Source organism: Acytostelium subglobosum (genome assembly GCF_000787575.1).
Source record: "Acytostelium subglobosum LB1 DNA, scaffold: scaffold11, whole genome shotgun sequence".
NCBI lineage: Eukaryota > Evosea > Eumycetozoa > Acytosteliales > Acytosteliaceae > Acytostelium > Acytostelium subglobosum.
This window is the reverse complement of record NW_012236522.1, coordinates 295,214-319,250: the sequence shown is the minus strand read 5'-3', so window position 1 is coordinate 319,250 and position 24,037 is coordinate 295,214. Positions and strand designations below refer to the sequence as shown.

Genomic DNA, 24,037 nt, shown 5'->3' with positions numbered 1-24,037 from the left:
AAGCTTGTAATTATTATTTACATTTGAATGGTAGTACATCTATTCTGTGCGTCCTTGGCACGCTTGGCATCCAAGATGGTCTTGGCTAAACTGCCACTGGAGCATGCTTGTTTGATGAATGGATGTTTGAGAAGTACATGTGCGTCTGGTCTGTTCTCTGGATCTCTATCAAGACACCTCTTAACAAAGTCCTTAAAGTCGCTTGACCATATATCTGGCTCCTTCAAGTCAGGAATTCCCTTGGTAGATATCAGGAACAATGCACGTAGATGTGGAAGTGACATATAAGGTGGTTCAGACTCGGCCATCTCCATTGCCATGATTCCAAGACTCCATATATCGACCTTTCTATCATAGTTCTGGCCTCTAATGAGTTCAGGTGACATCCAATATGGTGTTCCAACAATAGTCATTCTTTTCTGTTTGCTCTTTGTCAACTGTGCGGCATAACCAAAGTCAGCCAACTTGACTGATCCATCTGATCCCAACAATACATTATCACTCTTAATATCTCTATGTATCCTATACTGGCTATGAATGTATGCCAATCCTTTCAAAGTCTAAGGTAATCATCCATGTTAGTATATTTGTATGATAAGGTTGACTGTCTGGAAACATACCTCTTGACAAATATAGGCTATCTGTGACTCAAGGAGTTTGACCGTAGCAAACTGATCGAGTACCTCGGTTAGACATCCTCCGCCCATGTACTCCATGGCAACCCATAGTGAGTCTCCTACAAGGTAGCTATCAATATAGTCAATGATGTTTGGATGCTTGCATGACTTGAGTATTCCAATTTCAGTTACTAACAACTTCATATTATGTTGAGTGAGTGGCATCTTTTTGATTGCTGCCTTGGTACCAGTCTTTTGTCTCGTGACAACAAACACCTCTCCGGCAGCACCCTCCCCAATCTTTGTATTAATATCACTATACATCTTTGTTGGATCATCCTTACTGATCAAGTCAACTTCATAGTTAAAGTCTAAGTTAGTCTATGTATCAAGTGGTTGATTTTTTGATTGATTGATACATACTCAATGAGAAGTTGGATTCATCAGGAACACTGAAGTTATTGATGTCATAATCAAAGTCTCCGTAGAGGTTGGACTCTTCTTCGATACATCCAAGGGTCGAGGGTTTGCGACTTGGTGCTTGGATCACTGGTAGTTGATTGGAACTTAGATGGAAATCCAGGACATCTAGGACTGCTTGGGGTTGGTCCACAACTTCCTCCTTTGTAATACCAGATGCCTTTAGAACAATCTCCCATTCCTTTGGAAGACCCTCGAATCCAGTAACCGAGTTATAGTCTACATGTACATTATGTTTGACATTGAATGGTAGTCCTACCTCTGGCTTCTTCTCTATAAGATTGGTACATGGGTGTTAAATCACTGGTTGGAGTATAAAGCAATGACATAGACACATACTATTGTTAAATCTTGTAAAGATATGATAGAAGAAACCTTTCTTCTCCTCTTCTTTCTTCTCTGGGTGATGGTGAATATGTTGAACTGGTGGAGATGGAGGTGATATACGATTAGGTGTAATGAATGGTGAATGTTGAGGATGTGGAGGCGATGGTGTCTTGGTCCTGTGCGAGGCCATTGGTGTAGGAGGAGTAGGGGTGGATGGCTTGGGTGAAACAGGTACTGGTGTTGTAATATATTGTGAAGGTTTGGATTGAATATGAGGTAGTGGTCTGGGTGGAGCTGGTGATGATGATTGATAACTGGTCTCAATATAGTCGTTAAAGACTTGTTTCTTGGGAACAGGATGTCTTGGTCTTGTCTGAGGTGATGGGGTCTTGGACAATGTAGTTGGTATTGGTGTTGGCTTTACAACGACTGTAGTCTCATTGTAAAAGTTATGGTTGTTGATATTGTTACAGGGTTTCCTCAGGGTGGATGTAGTAGCACCATGTTGGAATGTAGGAATGGGTGCTCTAGTATGCTTTCTCATTGTGGAGGGAGATAGGTCAGAGTCTGATCTCTCAAACTTCTCTCTAATACTATTGACCTTGCCACAATATTGACCATAATGTCCATAATCAACTACTAGATATTGAATCAAATATTAATATTTGACATGTCAATCAATCAATTTATCCATCATACATACCTTCCATTCTTCTATAATTAAATAGTTATTGTAATAATTATTGATTGATGATGAAGTTGTTCCAAAGAAATCAAGCAATGACTGGGTTTGGTAATGAGTTGAAATGATGTATCGATGTAGTGAGGGGGCTTGGGAGGCAATCACGATCACTCTGTTGTCACGCGCAATCCTACCTATCACAATCAATCAATCGATTAATCAAATTGGAGAGAGGACAGGTATAGCAATAGCGATGTTGGGTGCACTTAATGGTAATAATAAATATTAATAATAATTGAATATTATTTAAAATAGTTGGTTTGGTTGATAGAGATGAGGGCAAAGAGATAGAGAGATAATGAAACTTGGATTGAGTGATGTACGTATGTCTGGTCCACACTTCAAGATGGACGCGGCATATGTGTGAGTAAGTAAGGGAAGGTAGTGGGGGTGGTACCAGACTAGATGGAAGAAGGTACCTACCCTGTGACTTGATAGATGGTTGTTAATCATCGATCACATGAGCCTACTATTTATAAATAGCAAGTCTGTGTGTGAGTGTGTGATTGATAGAGTGTGAGTTTGTGATCAGACACTCGGATCACCCAATCAATCAAATAGAGTTATATCCATTGATTCATTCATACACATACCATCACACACACTCTGATGATCATCAAACATACACATAAATACAACAACAACTTCAACTTTGGAATTGATCGAATGACGATAATTATTATTTGATTGGATTATAAATATAATTCTCACAGTGTGGAGTTGAGTTGGAGTGTAGTGTAGTGCACTACTGGTGATACATCAAGGGTAGGTGACGTGCGGCTAATGTATAATAGCCAGTGATCCAAGGATACATTGGATGTAAGTTCATTCCATCACATCTGTCTATTACCTTACTACATTGTGATTGATGCTAAATGTTGACTTGACGATCGAATCATTGACCACCGACAATCGGTTATTTATATCATCAACTTGATCAACTTGAATTAATATCCCAGACGTCATTGTTGAGAGTGGTTCCAAAGGTGAACGTCAGTTGATCAGATTGTTTGATTGATTGTTCAGATCTGAAGGTCAGTGAGTCAGTAAGTAGTAGATTATATTTAGAACACTAATGATCAATCCATACTTGATACATGCTCAATCGATCATCATGATCATCACTATTATATTAGTGAATCTTTATTCTCGAGTGGACGATACTGCTGTTGCTGTAGTGGCAGTGTCTGTGGTGACTGTGACAATGGTTGCGATGATGACTGTTGTTGTTCATCCGATGAATGCTGTAGATCAAGTACAGGTATCAGTAGTACAGCTGATCCACTCTCCTGAACTTGTTGGGTTGTTGGCTGGATGTCTACCTCCTGAGCCTGACCATCCTTGTTGTTGTTATCATTATCCTTCTCCTTCTCCTTCTCCTTCTCCTCCTTGTCCTTGTTGTTGTCATCATCATTGTACTTGTCATTGTTATCAAACTCTGATTCTTCCTTTTGTGGATATGGTGATGTAATCCTCTCAAAGTACTTTGATGCATTCTCCATCAGTTCATTGATCTCCCAAACTGACAGCAGTGACAGACATGTCTGGAATGTGACCAAGAAGTATCCTTGCATCTTTGAGCTCAGTGACTCTTCAATAAAGTCCTATTTGGTTCGATTGAAGATTGGTGGAGTGAGTAAGGATGTCTGATTGTACTGAGGACGGACCAACATACCTGCAAGAACATGGCCTCCGAGTACATGTTGGGTATCTTGGCTTTAATAACTACAAATGTGAACAGTGGAAGGAGATCGTCTGCACCTCTATTATTGATTGAATTGAATGATATGGTAGGCCATGTGTTAGTGATTGATTGAGTGAGAGGGATTGTTCCATTAGAGTTACTTACAGTACTAAGCTATCGGGCTTATCCTTCTTCCTGTCCCAGAATGATTTGATTGCCTCACAGATGGCATCGGATGTGTCGATGAGACATTGGACCTTCTCACTTGGTGCGCGATAGGTGTGCAGCTTCTTGAGGTTGTCGATGGCGTCCTGGTAGGGGACGGTCAGCTGGCCGTCCACCTGGTCAATCAGCCAGAACTTCTTTGGTATCGACAAATGCAGTGGCGTGAGCGTGAGGAATTGCTGAGCCTTGTTGTTGTGCTCCTCGTCCTCCTGTGAATACTTCTTGGTGTACTGCTCGAACACGTCAAAGTAGATGTGACCAAACAGCGCCGTCTCGACACCAAGACGACAGTGCAGCAGTGACTGTTCCGACTTTGACAGGATGGGCAAACGATTGATCAACAACTGTGAGAATTCATGCAGTACATCATCGACCATTGTCTTGAGTTGCTTGATACTATCTTCGTCCTTGACACCAATCTCTGCCACCTTTCTTCTGATCGTCTCTATTCTCTCGGCAAACAGCATGCCAGTCTCAAACTCTGGTTGATTCAGTATGACTGATATATACTTTATCACCTCATCCTTATTGTCCACATTCTTTGTTATCTGTTTATATGTCTTGCGTTGAGGGTCCTATTATATTGATTGATTGATTGAGTGAGTGGAATAATACCAAATAGTGATCATTATATGTTAACGTACGAATATATCATCAAAGAATGATTGTGATGATGTGTTCTTTCTCATGGCGGCCGATATTGTAGCATTATGTTGCTTCTGCTTCATTTGTTGTTGCTCTTCCTGCTTCTTTTGCTTCAACTCCAAGATCTTGAACTGCTGTTCTATCTCTTCCACATCTGGCTCATCACTAACAATGAATGAATGATTGAATGAGTGGACAGTTAGTATTGACCAGGTCCTGGATAGTTGAGCGTGGAGATAGTAGATTGCAACATACTATTTGACCAGATTATGTTTGGACTCTGGTTGACTAATCTCTAGAATCTGGTTGATCATCTCCATCTCTTTCTCTTGGTCAAAGTTTAGAGTGTGTGGCCCGATGACTACGATCCACATGATGGTCTGCTTGGGATCGTCAGACCAGAGGAAGTGTGACAGGGAGTTGTTGTGACTAACAAGACGCACGCCAAATCGGAAGCTGTTGGTCTCGTCAATGAAGCGAATGTCAATGTGCAGCTTCAGTTGGCGCAGGTCAATCACATCGATCGGTTCCAAATCCTTGCTGATGTGATTGAACAATAGATGCTCGCGCAGTATGAACCAGCGTCGATCGTTAAGTGTGCCTCTCTGCTTGCCCATGTCGACGACATTATAATAGAGTAGGCCTTCTTTTGTGATCTTGGCGACAGGCTTCTCTGGTGCGCCTGTTGTGAGCGAGTCTGATACCACGGTGGAGGGGACGGGTGGTGCAGTGCCAGTCAGTCTAAACTGTTTCTGGAAGTCAATGCCATTGGCATGCTTCTGATAGTTCGAATAGATGTTCTGGTATCGTTCATTCTTGTTGTTGTTGTTGCTGCTGTTGTTGCCAGCACCGCCACGATTGTTGTTGATGTTGTTGTTGTTGTTGTTACTGTTTGAGCGGGATGGGCCAGTGTCGTTGCCACCTGCGTTCATCATCTTGGCACCAAACGCTGCGGATGAACTCTTCGGTTCGTAATCATCGTCACCAAGCTTCTGATCAATCATCTCAATGTACTGTTTGATAGAGTCGATTATTGATGTTGAGTGTTGCTCAATCTCTTGTCTGATTGACTGCTGCTGACTGCCATTGTTGCTGCTGCTGTTGCTGCCACTGCTGGTCAGCTTGGGTGAAGGTGTAGTTGTGTTTGATGAAGACAGAGTGTCTCTTCTTGGAGGGGGAGGTGGAGCCAATCCACTTGATGCAGATGCCGATGCAGATGACGATGATGATGTTTGGTTACTACCAACAGATGACTGTGTTGGTGTGGTCGGTTGTTGGTAGTAATATCCAGTCTGTTGTTGTTGTTGCTTCAAGTACTGAGGCTGCTGTTGTTGTACCTGTTGCTGTGTTAGAGGTGCTGTTGCTGCTTGTTGAGGCTGCTGTCGCTGTGGCTGTTGCTGACTATGCATCACAGAGGTGTATGATGGTGGAGGGAATGTTGGTATTTGAGGCTGTTGTTGGTAGTTATAGTAGGGGTAGGCAGGCTGGTTTGATTGTACATTGGAGAATGGATAGGCGTACTGCATGATGTTGTTGTTCACCGGTGAGTATTGATTGTTGGCATACATGGGTGGAGTAGTCACTGGATTGTTCAGCTGGAATGGTGTGGCAGCAGCAACAGGATTATATCCAACTTGAGTGAATGCTTGCTGTATAGGTGACATGGTCGCAGGGTAACCCTGACCCTGCATCACTTGAGGTGAGTATACTGGTTGTTGTAACTGTTGCTGCTGAGGAAATAGAGACTGTTGTTGATATAGTGAATGTTGCTGCTGTTGCATGGGATAGAGAGGTGCCTGTAGCTGTGGTTGCATGGATTGTTGTTGGTAAAGTTGTTGCTGTTGCTGCTGTTGTAGTTGTTGTTGAAGCAATGATGGCGATGGTTTATCTGGAGTCGCTACCTTTGTGGATGTTAGAGTTGGTGTCGAGTCTTTGGGTGTCGATGCTCTAGGTGCATTTGCGGCGACTGACAAGTTAGCTGGTGAAGGAGCCATCACATTGAAGTCATCGTCTATTGAGTAGTTGGGTACGAGTGACTGCAGATATGACTGCTGAGTGATAGGTGTTGTACCACCCGCTTGGCTCTGATATGATAGATTGGATAGTCAGTCGGTCAGTCAGTCAATCGTTCATAGCATGTTAGATCCTGTCCAAACACTAGTTTACCATTGTTGTTTGATTATAATTATTGAATCTAACTCTTGTAAGTAATATCAGCAGAATATATATGTGTGTGTATGTGTGTCGACCTGGTGAGATGTGATGAATGAATGAATTGATTGATTGATTGATGAAGAGTGAGAGTAGTGATGTGGGGAACAGCCCTAAACTAACAATTAGTGCAATATCCTCTTTGGAGGGGTGAGAGTGGGATTCCGAACCAAGTGTTTAGATTGAGTGAAGGCGAAGACATCTTGGAGTCCCAAGAATTCAGATTCTTGAAGAACTATTTAATTAACCAGAGATAGAGAGAGAATATATTTTGAACGTAGTATACATAAGGGTTTATTAATAATAATAATGAAATGTGTTACAGATATAAAGAGTAATTAAATAGGATATGATTGATTTAGAAATCGTTAATAAATCAAAAATTGGGTTGTTGTTCTTGTTGTTGTTTAAAGGGTCTGGCAGATCTTGTTGGTCCATACTAGTACATTGGTATTATTCCATATCCATGATGGGTAGGATGGATAGGTAATATTGGGAGCTCAAACAAACTTATAATAATAATACTTCTTAAATAATTTTAACATCTTCAGATATTAAACTTAGTTAAGTGTTTGTGATTGTGATTGGAATTGGATATTCATGAAATTCCATCTCATTGGATTAGTTCCACGGTTAATATAACTATTGAATAATTGGAATAATGTTAGTCCTATGTCCATATTTGGTAAATTGATTGATTGAATGACTTACCCAAACTTAAGATTTTCACCTTGAGAGATACCATAAATTCTGATGTACTCTGGGAAACCAAAGGCTCTATCGGCTTTCTTGGCAATGCCCCAATAGTCATCTTGTTGGCGAAGACCGAATGAGTTCTTGTCTGGAACGATATTGCAGTCAAATATTATCTCCTCGCCTTTGTTGGTGATGACGGCAGACCATACTGAGAATGTTCCAGAGCCATCGGACCATGTTGAAGTCAATCTTTGTGAGATGGCCAATGGTGATACTGGAAATGCTTCCTCCTCACATTCTACAAATACAACATATAAACTGATAAACATTAAAAATACAAATAGTAACTGTTTGTTGTTGGTGTTGGTCATTTTTTTGAAATGAATGATTATTTAAAGTAATAATTAATTATTACTGAATAGGATATATCTTGGAAATGATCAATAATATAATATAATGATTAATTGATTGATTGGTTGGATGGAATGGATGGAATATGTTTGATGACCTGGACAATATGAATGAATTGAATAAATATCTTAATAATGATTGATATATATTAATATAATGATAATAATTTATAATGTATATAATGATGTCTCTTGGATTGTTGAAGGGTAAATATATTTGATATTTTATATCTGTTCTAATAACCAATGGATGATGAAGGAAGAGGTGATTGATGAATTGATGGATGGATGGATGATTGAATGTCGCGGTGCTATGTATTGATACAACAACAAATGTTTGGCGATGATAGTTTCTTAAGAAGCAAATTATTGGATCGAACAGGAGACGGATGGAGGAGGGAGTGGATCGCGTATAAGGCAGTTGGTGTAGATTAATAGGCAGTTGGCAGGCTGCGTTGTCCTGTCCACATCACATTAGCGTGCCAGGTAAGTGAGAATAAGTGAGGAGTGAGTGGTGTGACTCAGCAATAACTTCCTTTCCTTCATCATCATCACTCAATTAATCAATCACACTCTCACTCACCATACACATAATATCCAAACACTTATGTACGATCTATTTATAACATCGGACTACATGGAGTTGGTGGTATGGTTGATGGTCTCATGCTACACCATGGCATGGTGAAGTGCCGGACAAGTTCGTAGAGCATACGTCAGTTGCACATCATCACGCGGTGAGTTGTTGTTGTTGGTGTGCTTGTGACTCTAACAACAACGGGCGTCTTTTCTTCAACATTTACAGCGTACGGTAATGCATGGTAGCAAGACAAGGCAGATGTGACCCCCGGCACGATGCGACTGCCGTCAATCTCCAGTCATACCAATCACCAATGTCTATTCAACAACATCAACATTCCCTTTATCCACCCTCCTCTTTGCTGAATTCCCCTCAGCATCACACATACTTACTTTGGTGTGTTGTGTGAGTTAGTGATGATTGTTTGTTAAGTTTGTTAGTTAATGGGTTCGTGGGTTGGGTTGATGCTGTTGGTTGATGAATAACCTGATCCACCATCGACTTGCCGGTGATGCCGAACGTATACTTGGTATAGTGCGTTGAATCGGATAAAGGAACTCTTAACAATATGTTGGTGATTATTATTCTGTGTATGTATTAGTTAATTGATTGATTTGATTGATTGATTGATAGTGATTGAGTGATTGATTGGTTGAGTGAGCGTAGATTAGGTGGTTGTCTGGTAACATGGTATAAATGATATGTAGTAGGTATGATAGATGTTGTCTCGACTACTATTTTGTTGGGTGTAGTCATGTGATGTGATGTCGGTCAACCCATTAACCAATCAATATCACTCACCCAAGATTCATTAAGTGTGATGGGGGTTGTTGTTGTTGTAGTTGAAGTGTGTCTTTCGTTCACTGTATGATGTGATGAGAATGTACAACATCACGAGATAATAATAATAATAAGTTCGTTACTTACCTCTGTCTTATAAGTATATTTGTCATTGAGCAGTTGATTATGTGAGATATGGGTCCCTACCTTAAAGGGTATGGAGTGGAACAACAATTAATAATACCCATAAATGATAATTATATTAATTTAACATATTTTTGAATTCAATTGATCTTTAATTAATTATTATTATTTACTTTAAACTCCCTTTGGAGGGAACCTTTAAAGACTGGATAAAAATGTTCCATGTTTTGTTGCCTCAATTGTTGTACAATGATTCCAAAACACATCATTTATCAGTGTTCTTGGGGCTTTGAGAGTCTGGAACATATGAACGTATGTATACGGACTTCCAAAGTGTTGAAAATTATTCAACGAATGTGTGATGACTCACGCCATCATTGTGCATGTCCAGCTCCAATCCACTTTTTATTTTGTATTCTGGACCAGAACTCTAAAGTAATATTTAAATACAAATAATAATCAATCAAATAAATAAATAAATATCTACAAATATATTTATAAATACTAAACAAATAATATCCTGGATATAGTATTCATTTAAAATATATAATAAATTAAAATATTAATTATAATAAATAAAAAATATATATAGTAATGATTTTAAATCTTGGACCAATTTCTGGTATCGGAGCCTTTAACATCAACAACAATAATAACAATCAACATCAAGATAAAATAATAATGAGTATTTCACAATCACAAGAAATGCCACGTGTTACAAAGAAAAGACAATGGATGAAACCAAGAAGAGCAATTAAGAATATGCATGAAATTAATAAGAGAAGATTGGTCCATATGGCATCCTTCAATAATAATAATAAGATCAAAGGAGAACAATCATCAATCAATATCAAGATACAATTGCCCAATCCCTTCCAAGACAGTTGTGACCTATTCTGTAACAATATGCGCATCATTATTGCCAAGCCAATATCCCACCAACCATTGGTACCACAACATCCCGAAGAGAACCCAGATGACTTGGAATCCTCCGATGATATTAATAATAGTTACCAACAAATTATACCCGATAAACAAGTCAATGATACTATTGAACTTTAACATCATTCACCGAGATGGTCCACAGCTTGATCGATCAAATAATATTAATAAACACATTGTAAATTATAGAATACCATCTCATTGATCGAATTTCACAAGTCATTCAATTTGTGTGTGTTGCAGACTTTTGACCAACTTCACTCTTTGTTTAGAGATACATTACATTCATTGTATTCTTATTACCTCACATACATACATACATATATAGATACTGAAGATGGGTCAAGAGAGTAATACAGGGGATGCATTTAGTAATGCAGAGGAGGATGACTTCTTTAGACAGATCAATGAGATACAGAATGATTTTGATAGAGGTAGACCAAGGACTCGTTCAGAGATCACTCCAGACAGAAGATCAAAGAAGAATAAATGGGAGCAGGATAAAGGACAAAGTGGTCTACCAGGTGTACCCAAGACATTGCCACCAGGTCTGACCGATGAACAACTCGCTGCACTCATCAGTATGTATCTTTCATTCATTCATTCATGTGCTTCAGATACTAACAATACCTTGATCATCATCATATAGTACGTATTAGAATAGATGAGATCACAAAGAAGTTGACAGTTGGTCCAATCGAAATAGATAACAAGGATGATAGGTATGTCTAAGAATGAACGAATGAGTGAATGATTGAGTGATCAGAACTAACCAACCATCAACCCTTATATAGGTCTCGATCACCTACACCAGTATATGATCACTCTGGTAAGAGAACAAACACTAGAGAGCAGAGAACAAAGGATAAGTTGAGCAAGGAGAGACATGTGTTGGTCACTGTGGCAGGACAGGTCAATCAATCGTTCAAGCCACCTCAAGACTATCAACCACCAAATGAGAAGAAGACGATGAAGATATACATCCCTGTGAAGGAGTTCCCCGAGTACAACTTTATCGGTCTGATCATCGGACCAAGAGGCAACACACAGAAGAAGATGGAGAAGGAGAGTGGAGCAAAGATCGCCATCAGAGGCAAGGGCTCAATGAAGGACGGCAAGGCTTCAAAGCCTCAGTACGTCGAGAGTGAGGAGCTGCACGTACTGTTGACGGGTGACACCCAGGAGCAGTTGGAGAAGGCGGCAACAATGGTCAGGCAGTTCTTGGTGCCCATCGAAGAGGGCAAGAACGAGCACAAGCGACAACAGCTTAGAGAGTTGGCCGAGATGAACGGCACACTACGCGAGCGAGCGATATTTGGCGGCGGCAGGAACTGGCAACCCGTGGACATCAAGTGTGTGCATTGTGGCGAGACATCTCATCCTTCAAATGATTGTCCTCTCAAGGGCAGCAATCACAACATGCACATCATCGAAGCAGAGTATCAGAAGTTTATCGAGGAGATCAAGGACTTGCTCATCATGACAAAGGAGGAACCAAACATTCATGGACATGGTGGCGGCAACAGAATCAGCAGCGACAATAACAGATTGAGTAGTGACAATGGCAACAACAATGGTGGTGATGATTCTTATGATGAGTTCCAGGCTGCACTGAGGTCGCAGGAACAAGGTGATCAGCCACCTCCTCCACATGGATGGCCACAACAACAGCATCAATTCAACAACAACAATAGTAACAATAATATGTATCAATCACCTCCTCCACATGGCCATCCAGATCATGGCGACCAACAATGGAACCAACAACAGCAACATCATGGAAATCAACAACAATGGGGCCAACAACAGAAGCCACAACAACAGTTCAACGCATCACCGTATGGTCCACCATCCAATGGCAACGCACCACCACCTCCAGCAGCCTCACCGTATGGTCCACCACCGGGCGCATACTACTGAGCGACAACAACCTCTTCCTCCTCCTGCATTGCAGGACCTTTATAAATAACAAGTACTAACCAATAAATCCTATATCCTTCCTTCCTCCCTATGCATGTGTCGTTCGAACAACTACCTTCCTCCCTCATTTAATGATCCATCCTCTACTCTCTTGCAAGTTTGCGTGCGTGTGTCCATGTTGCCTGGACTGTCATCATATATATATTATACATTGAGTCAGGGTCTGTCGTACATCTCTATTGATCTGATCGTCTGGTCTATGGACGACTTGATCAAGTCAAGTCCATCAACTGATTGATGCCTCTTTAATCGTATTTGGTGTTGATCTTGTCTATCAAGTGCTGTTTGATTGATTGATTGGATGTCAGTGAGTAAGTTGGACATGATTGAGTGATTGATTGAATGATGTACATACCTGCAATGGAGCCATCTCCTTCTTCTCGACCAAGTTGAACTCTTTGATGAACAGGTAGAAGTGCTGGATTGGATGGTGATGAGTTAGTGTCCATCCAGTCTCCATTTTACCCTGGATTTGATGAGAAACCTACCTTGAAGCATGTATTCAAATGAGCCTCTACACCAAGAGGACCAACTCTATCCATATGTGAATAATATATATGTGCGTACACTCTAAACAATCGCTTGAATATTGTCTTTACAGTCGGCAGGAAGTTCTTGGGCATCTCAACATCTAATAATGATTGATCAAATAATATGATGTATGAGTGATTGATTGTATGATTGAATGATGGAATGATAACACCAACATACCTTGTCTCAATGGGAATACCTCCTCATCTTCGAGTGTCGCCTGTATCCATGTCATTAAATAGTCTACGTAGACTGGTGCAGAGACTCTTACTGGCTTCTTGATGTCCTTGCCATCAGCCCACAGGAACTCATATTGTGGACCTGCAGACATCACCGGACAAACCTTATTCGTACAGAACTCTGTTATTGATCCATACAACAAGTTGCATTGATTGAAGAAGTCGATCGCTTTTGGTAGGATTGAATGAATGAGTATGGTATTCCAATTCTTTGCCTCTAATGGGGCGAGGACCTCGAGGCCTCACCAAGCCCCACACACTAAACAATCAAACATACTATTTACAGCCAGCCACTCGTGCAAAGACTCGCCTGGAGGCAACTTAATAGCCTCCTTTAAATCGCCAGATCCCAATGTCTCCTTTATCTTCTGATGTAGCTCGTAATGCTTAGTACCCTTCTTGATGGATTTCTTTGGCTTGAATGTCTGTGCCTTGGAACCACTGTGAGTGCGGCATGTGCCATCAAGGTGGATGAGCGAGTATAATATTGTTAGTGAAATGGACTACACTACATGTCGACACTTTTGGTTAAGGGAACTTACAATATCTTGAACATTGTTTGGTTCTTTGGTGTGATTGGATTGATTGAGTTTGGGTTGGAGTTTGGTTTGAGTGCTGGGTTGGGTTTGTTAAATAAATAAATAAATTAGATAAATATAGGTGTTGAGTTGCTTGCTTGTTTGATTGATTGGTACAATGGATGGTAATACAATGAACTTAATTCAATGTCTTAAATCTGCATTTGATCACGAATGAATGGATGAATGAATGAACGAGATGATTGATGATGGTGTGTTTGGAGGAATGGAAGAGTTTGAGACCTAACTTTGCTTTGATGTACTATTTATATAAATATTTAAATGTGCAATCAAGCAAGCAATAGATAGATAGATAGATAATTGATTGCAGGGTTGTTGTTGTTCCTTGGTTGTTGTTTGATTTGTTTACGATGATGGTGGACCCTTCCACATAACCTTGTGGTGATTGATGATGGGTGGGTTGATGGTCCACCTCACATTCATCACAACCAATTAAAATTAATTCTCAAAAATTCAAAAACAGGAGGATTTTTGTTGAATTGGTGATCAACAAAACTGAAACTCCTGATGTAATGTCGACATGTGGAAGGTTGAGGTTCTCAAGGCAACCACGCGATTAGATAGAGGTACCCTCTCTATCTCTATCTCTTTCTCTTTGTGTGTGAGTTAGTTTATAATTTTTAAAAGTTTAGAGACCAGCCATGACTTGACTGGCTTGCTCATAGAGGACAAAGCATGCGGCATTGGCCGGCATGGACCTGATGAAACAAGGTGTGAATCCAACGTAGAAGCCGGCAAGACCGCGCTGACGGTAGATCTTGGAGGCACAGTCGATGAAGCCAGCGTAGCGACGCTGTGATGGGATGATGCTGTCGGTCTGGATCGATGACTTGATCACATCAATGGGGTACGTCAGGGTCCAGTAGGACATGCCTCCAATGCCACCGGCCAGCATAACCTTCCAGGCGGGCAGCTGGGACAGCTTCTGGCCGTCGTCCAGCAGCATGCGTCTGGCCAGCTCGTACGCGCCAAAGTAGGCGGCGTTGGCTGGCACGTTCCTGGCCATTGTTGGCACCAGACCCATGTAGATACCCTGGATACCACGGGCCTTGTATATCTTTGAGGCGCAGTCCACCAGTCCAGTGTACTGTCTGTTGGCGCCCTCTGACACCTGTACCTGCAGCTGACTCTTGAACAGATCGAATGGACACTCGACAAAGGCGATCGTGGCACCGGCCACACCACCAGCCATCGTCAACTCTGACACAGTCAACTCCTTTCCAGGCTTCTGAATGTATGACTTTGCCTGACCGTATGCCAAGAACATCACGGCATTCATAAAGCATAGGCCAACCAATGGTGATTGTACACCCTTATATAATCCTGCAAACTACAGTATTGAATTGATTGATTGAATAAATTATGAGATAGAGAGTGAGCGAAGGAGTGAGCGAAGGAGTGATTGAGTGATTGATGGATGATGAGACATACACCTTCATTGGCAATGGTCTTCTTGAAACAATCTAGTGTGCCAGAGTATAGTGGAGAACCAACTGATTGTGTTTGAAGTCTGACCTTGACGGTATCGAGTGGATGACCTGTGATGACTTGACCGACGCCACCAATTGAACCGGCGACGATATCCTTAATGGCCATGACCAAAGGTGAATCTTTCTTTGTTACAGGTTGTGACATAGTTTGATCTTGATTCTCTTAGTAAGAAAAGTATCTATTTGACAACTTGTATGACTAAGTGATTGTTTGATTGTTTGATTGATTGAATGACTAAAGTCGTTTTTTTGAACTTGGTCTTCAATCCTAAAGTGGGAGGCAATGAAAAATCTTCAAAAAAATAGTCCAAAAAATCAAATAGACAAGTTCGAATGTATTCTTCATTTTCCTCATTTATTCCATTGTCTTGTATTATTTACAAACAGATAATAAATACAAATATATATAACATGCAGAGTAGCTTATCATATAATGTAAATATCAAACAAGATACAATCAATCAATCAATCAAACAATCAATCAATCACCTGACTTATTGCCATCTCTTCATTACCATTAAACAAACGAAAGAATGAAGAACTTGGATATCTTGGATGTAAACATTATAGAAGATCATGCAAGCTGAAAGCTGCTTGTTGTGGAGAGTTGTTCACTTGTCGTTTCTGTCATAATGATGCGAGTAATCATGAGATCGATAGGTTTGCAACACAGGAGGTACAGTGTATGAAGTGCTCAACAGTGCAGCCAGTGTCCAATCAATGCATAAAATGTCAGAACATATTCGGTCGATACTTCTGTGCCCACTGCAAGTTCTACGAGGACACGCCCGACAAGAAGCTGTTCCACTGCGACGACTGCAAGCTCTGCCGAGTGGGAGAGCGCGCACACTACATTCACTGCAAGCGATGCAATATGTGTCTAGGAAAGGAGCACTTTGAAACACACAAATGTCTGGAGAACAAGTTCGAGAGATGTCCCATATGCTTTGAGGATATGTTCACGAGTGTGGCGCCAATCACTACGCTGCCATGTGGTCATGCGATACACAACGAGTGCTACAAGTCATTGTTGGACAACAATGTCTACTCGTGTCCAATATGCAAGAAGTCAGTGGCGACGTTCAATTGGACAAGGATGGACAGGATGGTCGAGCGTCAACCAATGCCACCAATGTACAAAGGATCAACTTGTTCAATATTATGCAATGATTGTGAGACCAAGTCCATTGACATACCTCTTCACTTCTTGGGCAACAAGTGCACAGTGGCCACTTGTGGAAGCTACAACACAACAATCATGTCAAAGAATATGGTTATGGATCCTACTCAATCAAATGTTATGCCACCTGTCACTCAAGTCGATGGTGAGGACGATGATGATGATGAGGATGACGAGGATGATGAGGAAATGGACGAGGAACTGGAAGAACTGATCACTGACAGCAGTTCAGGAGGTGGCGAGGACGATGTTGACGACGACACCAACAACAACCAATAAATAGACAGGCTTGAGTTGTTACCATGTAAGGATAAACGTTTACTGAATCTAATCCATAAACCATTCATCCATTTCTAAGTTGGCCTTGAGTATAGATGTATGTATGTAGTTGATCGATCATTAAGCGGACATGATTATCCAAGCTTATAGGCGACCATTGTGTCAACCTTGTGGATCTATGTTTGATTGATTGATTGAATGAGTGAGTGAGTTGGCAATGTGATTGACTTTGGATGATGTACATACTGATGTTGTGAATGAACGAAGTCTGACTTGCTGACTGTTGGCAATGTATTGTGGATCACTCTCCTCCCACTTTTGTGGTACGGCCAGGTCCTTGCTTGTGTAGACCAACAAATCGAATGTACATGCGTTGGGCAACAATGGCAAGAATGTGACACTAGCAGTGATCTGTCTAATGATAGCCTGTATCTCATTCATAATATCCTTCTCTGGTTTGTTACGTGGTGCTCTATTCGTGTGTATATGTGAGTTAGTTCAACTGATGACCAGACTTGTCTCTAAGTGCACTTACTCTCCCTCCTTGGGCAAGTCGGTCTGAACGTCAAAGACCCATCGCTCCAAGACCTCCTTTGTGACTACATCAGTGATGACTAGGACCAGCTTCTGGACGTCACCAGTCTGCAACCATTGAGCCAGTTGCTTCAACACGTTGTCCAAGTAATCCTTGAGTCCCTGATCAGCTGTGACCAAGATTGACAGACCATACTTTGCAACACGTGTAAAGGTCTCTGGTGGATATATACCTCTTTGGAATAATATACTATTGATACTATAGGCTATATATAATGTTGATGTTAGTTGTGACCATTTTTTGATCATTGATCACATGTCAGACATACCAAAGAACTCAGAGACGATCTCAGTTGATCCTTTTAATGTTATATTGTTCTTGGTTGCGATGGATTGCATTGTATGTATTTGATAGTTAATTAATTGAACAATCAATGATTCGACTGATTGATCTGATGGGAATGGAGGTGAGCGGAAGTGTGTGGAATCCATCCCAAAATTTGGCGCGCCAACTTCCGAATTTCAAAATGAACAAGCGACAGGACTAATGTCCTCCTCCCCAACCATTTATTGTTGCTGTAGGTGCTGTGCCAGGTTGAATGGTACAAGTAAATCATTGATCATCTTCTCGGCTAATGTAAAGTCCACTTTGGTGATGTCAAAGTTGGTGCCCTCGATCAACTTGTTGAGGATGTTTTGATTGACGACCGACACCTTTTGGACAAGTGCGTAGGGTGTCCTCGAGAAGGAGATGAGCTCATAGCGAGAGATGTAACGACGTGGGAACTTCTCCTCCAGTGCGTGCTCCAACTTCTTCTTGAACTGATAGACCTGGTTGGCAACGCTGTCTCTCATCTCGATGAAGTTCTCTACTGCCATCTCGGCAATGGCGTCCGAGTTGTCCTTGCGATGCACCTGGTAGTTGGAATAGGCGCGCTTCAAGCTGGCCGTGCTGAGCACCTTGCTGGACTTGTCCTGCTCGGCAATGATACATTGGTATAGATCGAGAACGTCCTCAAAGGCGGCGTTCATGCCCTGACCATAGAATGGGACAATGGCGTGTGCAGCGTCTCCAACCAGGGTGACGCGATGCTCGAGGGACCATGGGTAGGTTTTGACAGTGACGAGAGAGCATGTAGGATTGAGCTCCCAGTCCTCCAAGAGAGTTGGCATGAGTGCATGAGCGTCTGGGAACACTCTCTTAAAGTACTCGTCCACCTTTGGGAGGGAGTCGAGCGCGGCAAAGCTGTCAGTCTCGCCATCGAATGGGAAGAACATGGTACAGGTGAACGATGCATCGATGTTTGGCAAGGCAATCATCATGAAGCTGCCACGTGGCCAAATGTGCAGCGCATTCTTCTCGAGCAGATATGTGCCGTTTGGTCCGGCTGGGATGCATAGCTCCTTGTAGCCGTGAGCCAGATACGACTGGGAGTACTCCTGGCGATCCTGACGGGTCAATGCTTGGCGGATGGCCGAGAAGGCACCGTCAGCGCCAATGATGGTGTCTGAGTGAACGGTGTTGCGCTCGTTGGTCGTGTTGTTGACCAGCGTGAACTGGTTCTTGCGCAGGTCGACATCCTTGCACGCGACGTCGTAGTGGAACTTGACCTTGTCGGAGGAGTTCTTCTCGGCGTAGTTGCGCATCTTCTCGTTGAGCAGTTGTCGCGAAACACTGAGCAGATGCTTGTTGGAGTTGGACGAGTAGGGCTGGAAGCTGGTCTGCGAGTCGATTGTGTGGATCATGCGGCCGCGCATTGGGATCGAGATGCTGTCGATCTCCGACATGAGACCGGCTTCAGTCAGTGTCTTGATGCCACGATCGGACAATGCCAAGTTGATCGATCTTGCTCTGTTCACCAACGATGTAGCGTCGTTCTCTCTTGGTCGCTTCTCATAGACATTAATGTTTGAGTAGCCTGCATTAGACAACAACACAGACAATGCACAACCTGCAAGACCTGCTCCAACAATTGATATTGACTCTACTTTATCTGTCATTCTTCTTAACATATATATGTATGTAATATAAGTAGTATATGTATATGTATGTATGTTTGTTTAAGGATATGAGTTGTGAGTTGATGATGCAAGGCGACTTCAAGTTCCCGAACAAGATTGCAAAGGGTGAGTGGAAATTTCGTTGAAGATTCGTGTTTGGACAATGGAAGCCTAAAGAGGAAACAAAGGTACAAAGACGACTTCCATCATGGAAGTTGGATGATGTTTACTGGATGTTGACACATGTGAATGACTACATTAATACCATATTTGGAAAGAGAGAGTATACCTTGGATGAACATGGATGGCCGCAGCGAGGCCAGAGAGGCCTTCCATCAATCCTCGAATGTTACAGTACAATGTGATGCACTAGTTGTTGGAATCTCTTCCTATATCTTGCTGGATCGATTGCTGATAGTTGTGACTGAGGTAAGGAAGGAGGGATATGGATGTGTGTGTCAGTCAAGAGTGAACAAGTGATGTATGAGTGGCGGAATGACTTACAGATTCATGTACCAATGACTTGAACATGTTCTCATACTTCTTGCGGAAGTCCCATGAGGTGAGGATGTCGATGATGGCAATGAAGTATACTTCCTTCTTGTCAGACGACAGGATGCCGCCATAGTGTTGCTGGAAGATAGAACTCTTTCCAATTGTGTTGTTGGCGCTGCTGCTGTTGGACTTGAAGAATCCTTCATCCAGCATATCGATAATGTCACGTGATGACGACTCTGGATTGTCAGAGTCCAGTGCCAATGGAGAGAACTCATCGATGCGATGCACACCCACCAACAGACTGTAGTCGCATATGTTGTTCGATTCGAGCAGCATGGTGTCATGCTCAATCTGCTCCATGAGTGCCGCCTTGAGCTCGGGTCCAATGTGTAGCTTTCGCTTAAAGTCCAAGTCCTTCAGGGCGACCTCGGCAATGTTGGCAGGGTTGTCCTCGTCCTTGACGTGCTCGACGTGTCGTCCGATGGTAGATCCCTTCAGATCGTACTTCTCGTGGATGGGCAGCGGCGTGAAGAACAGATTGTTCATGACGATGAACCTAAAGTCCTTGGTCTTCATCATGCTGTAGCAGCCCAATGTCTTGGCCAACAGACTGTTGGGATGGCGCTCCAAGTGCTGCACATAGGCCGGCAGTATGGACTTGAGAACGGCCTCCTCATTCTGCGGGATGGTCTTGAGAAGGTAGCGGCCTTCGTTCGAGCGGAAGAACATACTGCCACTGCGCCCACTCGACACGACCTCGCACAGCACGGACAGGTTGCCCATGAGCAGGTTGCCAAAGATCTTCTCGGGTCCGAGCGTGAACATGTAGTACTTGGGGTCGATGCCCAGACGATCGCGCACCTTCTTGAAGGGCAGTGGAGAGCAGTCGCGGAACGTCCACCCATCGTACTTGAATTCAACGACCACATCGTAGTCCTTCTGCTTGAGCTTGCGGGTTGGTAAGGTCAGCGCTTCGCCAATGGCCTTTCTGATGCCGATCATGATGTACTGCATCGTCAACCAGTTGTCGTGGCCCAGTGTGATCTCCTTGCCCTCGAAGCTCATCCACTTGGACATCTGGTTCTGCTCCTCTAGGCTGTTGTTCTCGACGACTCCCAACGACTGGACATAGTGTGAGTGGCGCAACATTGCGATGCGGTAGTCCTCAAAGTAGATACGTCCATCAAAGTTGAGCTTCTTTGTGAACTGGTCGTCATATGATGGCTCTGTTGTTGACGTTGACGTTGTTGTCGAGTGCGCCACTGATTGATTATAGTATGATGATATGTCTGGCATACTCATTGAGCCAAGTGTGCTTAGAATATGCGCTTGTGATTCGGGTTCAGAGTCTGGTTCTTGCTCTTGCTCTTGCTCATGATCATGGTGATGGTCATCCTCCTGTTCTTGATCATGTTCATGCTCTGGTGAGCCGATGGTTGAGAGGACAATAGGATCCAATGATCCACGATGTTTGCCAATGCGCGAATCCACTGACAGGCTCTTGGTAAGTTTGCCAGGTTGGTAAGGTGATGTAGGTTGTTGTGGTTGTACTGGTGGCGGTGATTGAATCGATTGATGTATTTGTGATGTTGTTGGTGTACCAACGTTGTTTGGGTTTGGTGAGAGGCCATAGGGCTCTCTCCTCTTGAATACAATGGTCTTGGGGAATATGGTACATATGAACACGGCCGGTGAGACACTATTGATCTTTAAGTTGGCCAAAGAGTGGAAGATTGATTGAAGTATATTCAGGAACTCGCGGACTGTGACGTAGCCCAACTTGTTTCGATCCAACATGTTGAAGGCAACTAATTGTCATTGATTGATTATTAGTTAGTGGGGAGTGGGTGAGTGATGATCAATCGGACATACATTGAACTTGTTCTTCGAATGAGGCATTCTGTAGCAATGATACACCGTTGAGGAAGTCTTTCAAATCCATCTTTCCATCCATGTTGGTATCGAATGATTGGAATATGGCATCAGCAAACTCTATTGCATCGCTGATCATTGGTCCAAGGCAATCACCAAACTCCTTCTTATATAGATAGCCCTGTTGATCCTTATCCAATGTGTTGAATTGATTGTACAATCCTTCCAATCTCTTTCTGCTAACTGATAGATTGATTGATAGAGTTAGTGAGTGGCCACAAGCATGCAAAGGACATGTGACTTACTTGAATGTCTGTGAAGTGGCTTGGAGATGTTCACTCTGTTGGCTTTGAGGAACTCGTCGACAGAGTCAGAGGGTGTTTGTTTCTCGCAGGGCTCGGTAAGGGTTGCCTTCTTCTTGCACTTTGGATGTACACAGTAGCCACACACCTCGCATGCAAAGCCCTGACGTCGTATGCCCCAGAGGAAGTAGCCACACAATGAGCACCAGACCGGTCCCTTAAAGTCCTTGAGCACAAATACATGTGGATAGAAGCCTGTTGCGCTTGTCTGCTGTTGTTGTTTGTCTGTCGTGGCCTTGTTCTCGATGATGTCTTGCACGACAGTCTGTTCGTTGACTTGTTCGTCGTTGTTGTTGTTGTTGTTGTTGTTGTCTGTGTTGCTTGTTGATGTATCTGTGACTGCCTTCACTTCCTGTGCTGTGTCGTTGGTCGGTTCGACGTGATCATGGTCGCCCTCATGCTCCAACTCATCTGACTTTGATTGCCCGGTCAGTACGAGCAACAGGTCAGTCTGTCCAGTCTTGCGAGCTGCATCCAGTGCGCTACCGGTGGCACCTCCAATGTTACAGTCGGCACCATGTTCAACCATGAGTGTGGCAATGTTTGTATTGTGTCCAATGATTGCAAAGTACAGTGCGGTCTCACCACGCTCATTCTGAACGTTGAGATCGGCCTTGTTGTCCAGCAGGAACTGGACCACCTGGGTCGAGCCAAAGTATCCGGCTCGATGCATTGCTGTCTCGCCGCGTATAGTCCTGGCGTTGATGGGCGTCCCCCTACTCAGCAGCAATGAGAGCAGCTGTGTGAACTTGCCGACCTCAGCCTCAGAGAAGGTGTGTCGCGCTAGATAGTGTAGAGGGAGCGTGCCGTCCTTTGATATCGTCATCACCGCCGCGTTGCCCTGCTCGACAAGCAGACGGCATACGTCAAGGTTGCCCGCGTACGCAGCAAAGTGTAGCGGGGACCAGCCCTGCTTGTCCTTGACATTGACGTCGGCCTTCTTGTCCAATAGATACTTGATTAGCGCCATGTCCATCTTCTCGACGGCCAGATGGATGGGACGCATGCCTGTGTGATCATCCATCCATTCGACCCATTCATTGCTGGGGAACTCGCTTGAGAACACTCTCTCCAATATTGTTATAGGGTCGTGATGGTACAACACATTGAACAGCTTGGCGACATGACGTTGCACTCCAATACGTATGTTTGATGATGGCTTTGACGCCTCGTCCAGAGATGAGACAATCGAGTTGTTTGATGGGATACTATGTTGTTGTTGTGGTTGTGTTGATGTAGTATCTTGATGTTGCTGTTGCTGTTGTTGTTGTTGATGTTCTTCAGTATGATCAGTGAACATGGTCATCTTCTTTGCCAACTTCTTGAATAGATGTAGTAGATATCGCTCAGAGAAGTGTGATAGACCAGTCTTCTCAACCTTGTCCAGATAGACAGCCATTATAATGGCCCAGTGCTCGATGATCTCATTATAAGATGAACTATGTGCTATGAGGTAGCCATTTGCATAGCCACCTTCGACCAGCAATAGAATACGATACTTTGCAGCCCACCAAAGTGGACCACCATATCTCTGTAATACAAATGTCGGTGTACTGAACAGCTTGTCATCCAACGATGACCAGAACAGCCAGTTGCTCGCTGCCACCGGTGGACAGATGGTCATCCTGTCCTGTCTTGTCTTGTCTTGTCAAGTAAATCTAGAGAGTCACCACCTCTTTAATGATTGATTGATTGATTGATTGATCGACAGTTTTGTGTGATTGATTGATGTACTATTGTAAATAAATATATATAATATATGTTACTACAACTATTACTTGTTAGGGAATGAGTACAATAGTGGGTGCGATACCTTCTCCTCAAACATTTGAATGAGTCAAGGTAGTGTACCACACCAACAACGCGACAAATCACTTTATTGTTTGATAACTTTAGTGAATTATACAGATAAACTGAATAATGAACGACTTCTCTCATTATCATTATTTGATTAACTTGTTGTTTACAGGTATCTAGACACATATCAAT

The 24,037-nt window shown here is 42.7% G+C and overlaps 10 protein-coding genes across 10 annotated transcripts; 2 read left to right on the top strand and 8 right to left on the bottom strand.

Annotated features, from left to right (window-relative positions):
* Positions 1–17: 17 nt before the first annotated feature.
* Positions 18–2,134, bottom strand: SAMD00019534_059980 (hypothetical protein; the record flags this gene model as incomplete). The annotated part of the gene is made up of 5 exons (XM_012898596.1): positions 18–560; positions 621–973; positions 1,041–1,370; positions 1,437–2,063; positions 2,128–2,134. The coding sequence occupies 5 exons, from the start codon at positions 2,132–2,134 to the stop codon at positions 18–20; spliced, it is 1,860 nt and encodes a 619-aa protein (XP_012754050.1).
* A 1,159-nt stretch (positions 2,135–3,293) lies between these two features.
* On the bottom strand, positions 3,294–6,714 carry SAMD00019534_059970 (hypothetical protein; the record flags this gene model as incomplete). The annotated part of the gene is made up of 5 exons (XM_012898595.1): positions 3,294–3,770; positions 3,842–3,929; positions 4,016–4,650; positions 4,720–4,885; positions 4,976–6,714. 5 exons carry the CDS (start codon positions 6,712–6,714, stop codon positions 3,294–3,296), a joined length of 3,105 nt encoding a protein of 1,034 aa, XP_012754049.1.
* A 777-nt stretch (positions 6,715–7,491) lies between these two features.
* Positions 7,492–7,956, bottom strand: SAMD00019534_059960 (hypothetical protein; the record flags this gene model as incomplete). Its single annotated transcript, XM_012898594.1, has 2 exons — positions 7,492–7,573; positions 7,643–7,956. 2 exons carry the CDS (start codon positions 7,954–7,956, stop codon positions 7,492–7,494), a joined length of 396 nt encoding a protein of 131 aa, XP_012754048.1.
* Positions 7,957–10,820: 2,864 nt separating this feature from the next.
* SAMD00019534_059950 (hypothetical protein) lies at positions 10,821–12,403 on the top strand (the record flags this gene model as incomplete). The annotated part of the gene is made up of 3 exons (XM_012898593.1): positions 10,821–11,064; positions 11,133–11,205; positions 11,278–12,403. 3 exons carry the CDS (start codon positions 10,821–10,823, stop codon positions 12,401–12,403), a joined length of 1,443 nt encoding a protein of 480 aa, XP_012754047.1.
* A 305-nt stretch (positions 12,404–12,708) lies between these two features.
* Positions 12,709–13,789, bottom strand: SAMD00019534_059940 (hypothetical protein; the record flags this gene model as incomplete). Its single annotated transcript, XM_012898592.1, has 6 exons — positions 12,709–12,744; positions 12,819–12,881; positions 12,952–13,094; positions 13,175–13,402; positions 13,511–13,674; positions 13,776–13,789. 6 exons carry the CDS (start codon positions 13,787–13,789, stop codon positions 12,709–12,711), a joined length of 648 nt encoding a protein of 215 aa, XP_012754046.1.
* A 671-nt stretch (positions 13,790–14,460) lies between these two features.
* Positions 14,461–15,467, bottom strand: SAMD00019534_059930 (hypothetical protein; the record flags this gene model as incomplete). Its single annotated transcript, XM_012898591.1, has 2 exons — positions 14,461–15,162; positions 15,264–15,467. The coding sequence occupies 2 exons, from the start codon at positions 15,465–15,467 to the stop codon at positions 14,461–14,463; spliced, it is 906 nt and encodes a 301-aa protein (XP_012754045.1).
* Positions 15,468–15,733: 266 nt separating this feature from the next.
* On the top strand, positions 15,734–16,769 carry SAMD00019534_059920 (hypothetical protein; the record flags this gene model as incomplete). The annotated part of the gene is made up of 2 exons (XM_012898590.1): positions 15,734–15,757; positions 15,855–16,769. Coding segments are annotated over 2 exons (939 nt in total), but the record flags the coding sequence as incomplete, so codon positions are not given.
* A 146-nt stretch (positions 16,770–16,915) lies between these two features.
* SAMD00019534_059910 (hypothetical protein) lies at positions 16,916–17,714 on the bottom strand (the record flags this gene model as incomplete). The annotated part of the gene is made up of 4 exons (XM_012898589.1): positions 16,916–16,957; positions 17,028–17,253; positions 17,317–17,581; positions 17,645–17,714. 4 exons carry the CDS (start codon positions 17,712–17,714, stop codon positions 16,916–16,918), a joined length of 603 nt encoding a protein of 200 aa, XP_012754043.1.
* A 174-nt stretch (positions 17,715–17,888) lies between these two features.
* On the bottom strand, positions 17,889–19,334 carry SAMD00019534_059900 (hypothetical protein; the record flags this gene model as incomplete). The annotated part of the gene is made up of 1 exon (XM_012898588.1): positions 17,889–19,334. A coding segment is annotated over one exon (1,446 nt), but the record flags the coding sequence as incomplete, so codon positions are not given.
* Positions 19,335–19,671: 337 nt separating this feature from the next.
* On the bottom strand, positions 19,672–23,696 carry SAMD00019534_059890 (hypothetical protein; the record flags this gene model as incomplete). Its single annotated transcript, XM_012898587.1, has 5 exons — positions 19,672–19,740; positions 19,821–21,076; positions 21,113–21,622; positions 21,687–21,933; positions 22,077–23,696. Coding segments are annotated over 5 exons (3,702 nt in total), but the record flags the coding sequence as incomplete, so codon positions are not given.
* Positions 23,697–24,037: the final 341 nt, after the last annotated feature.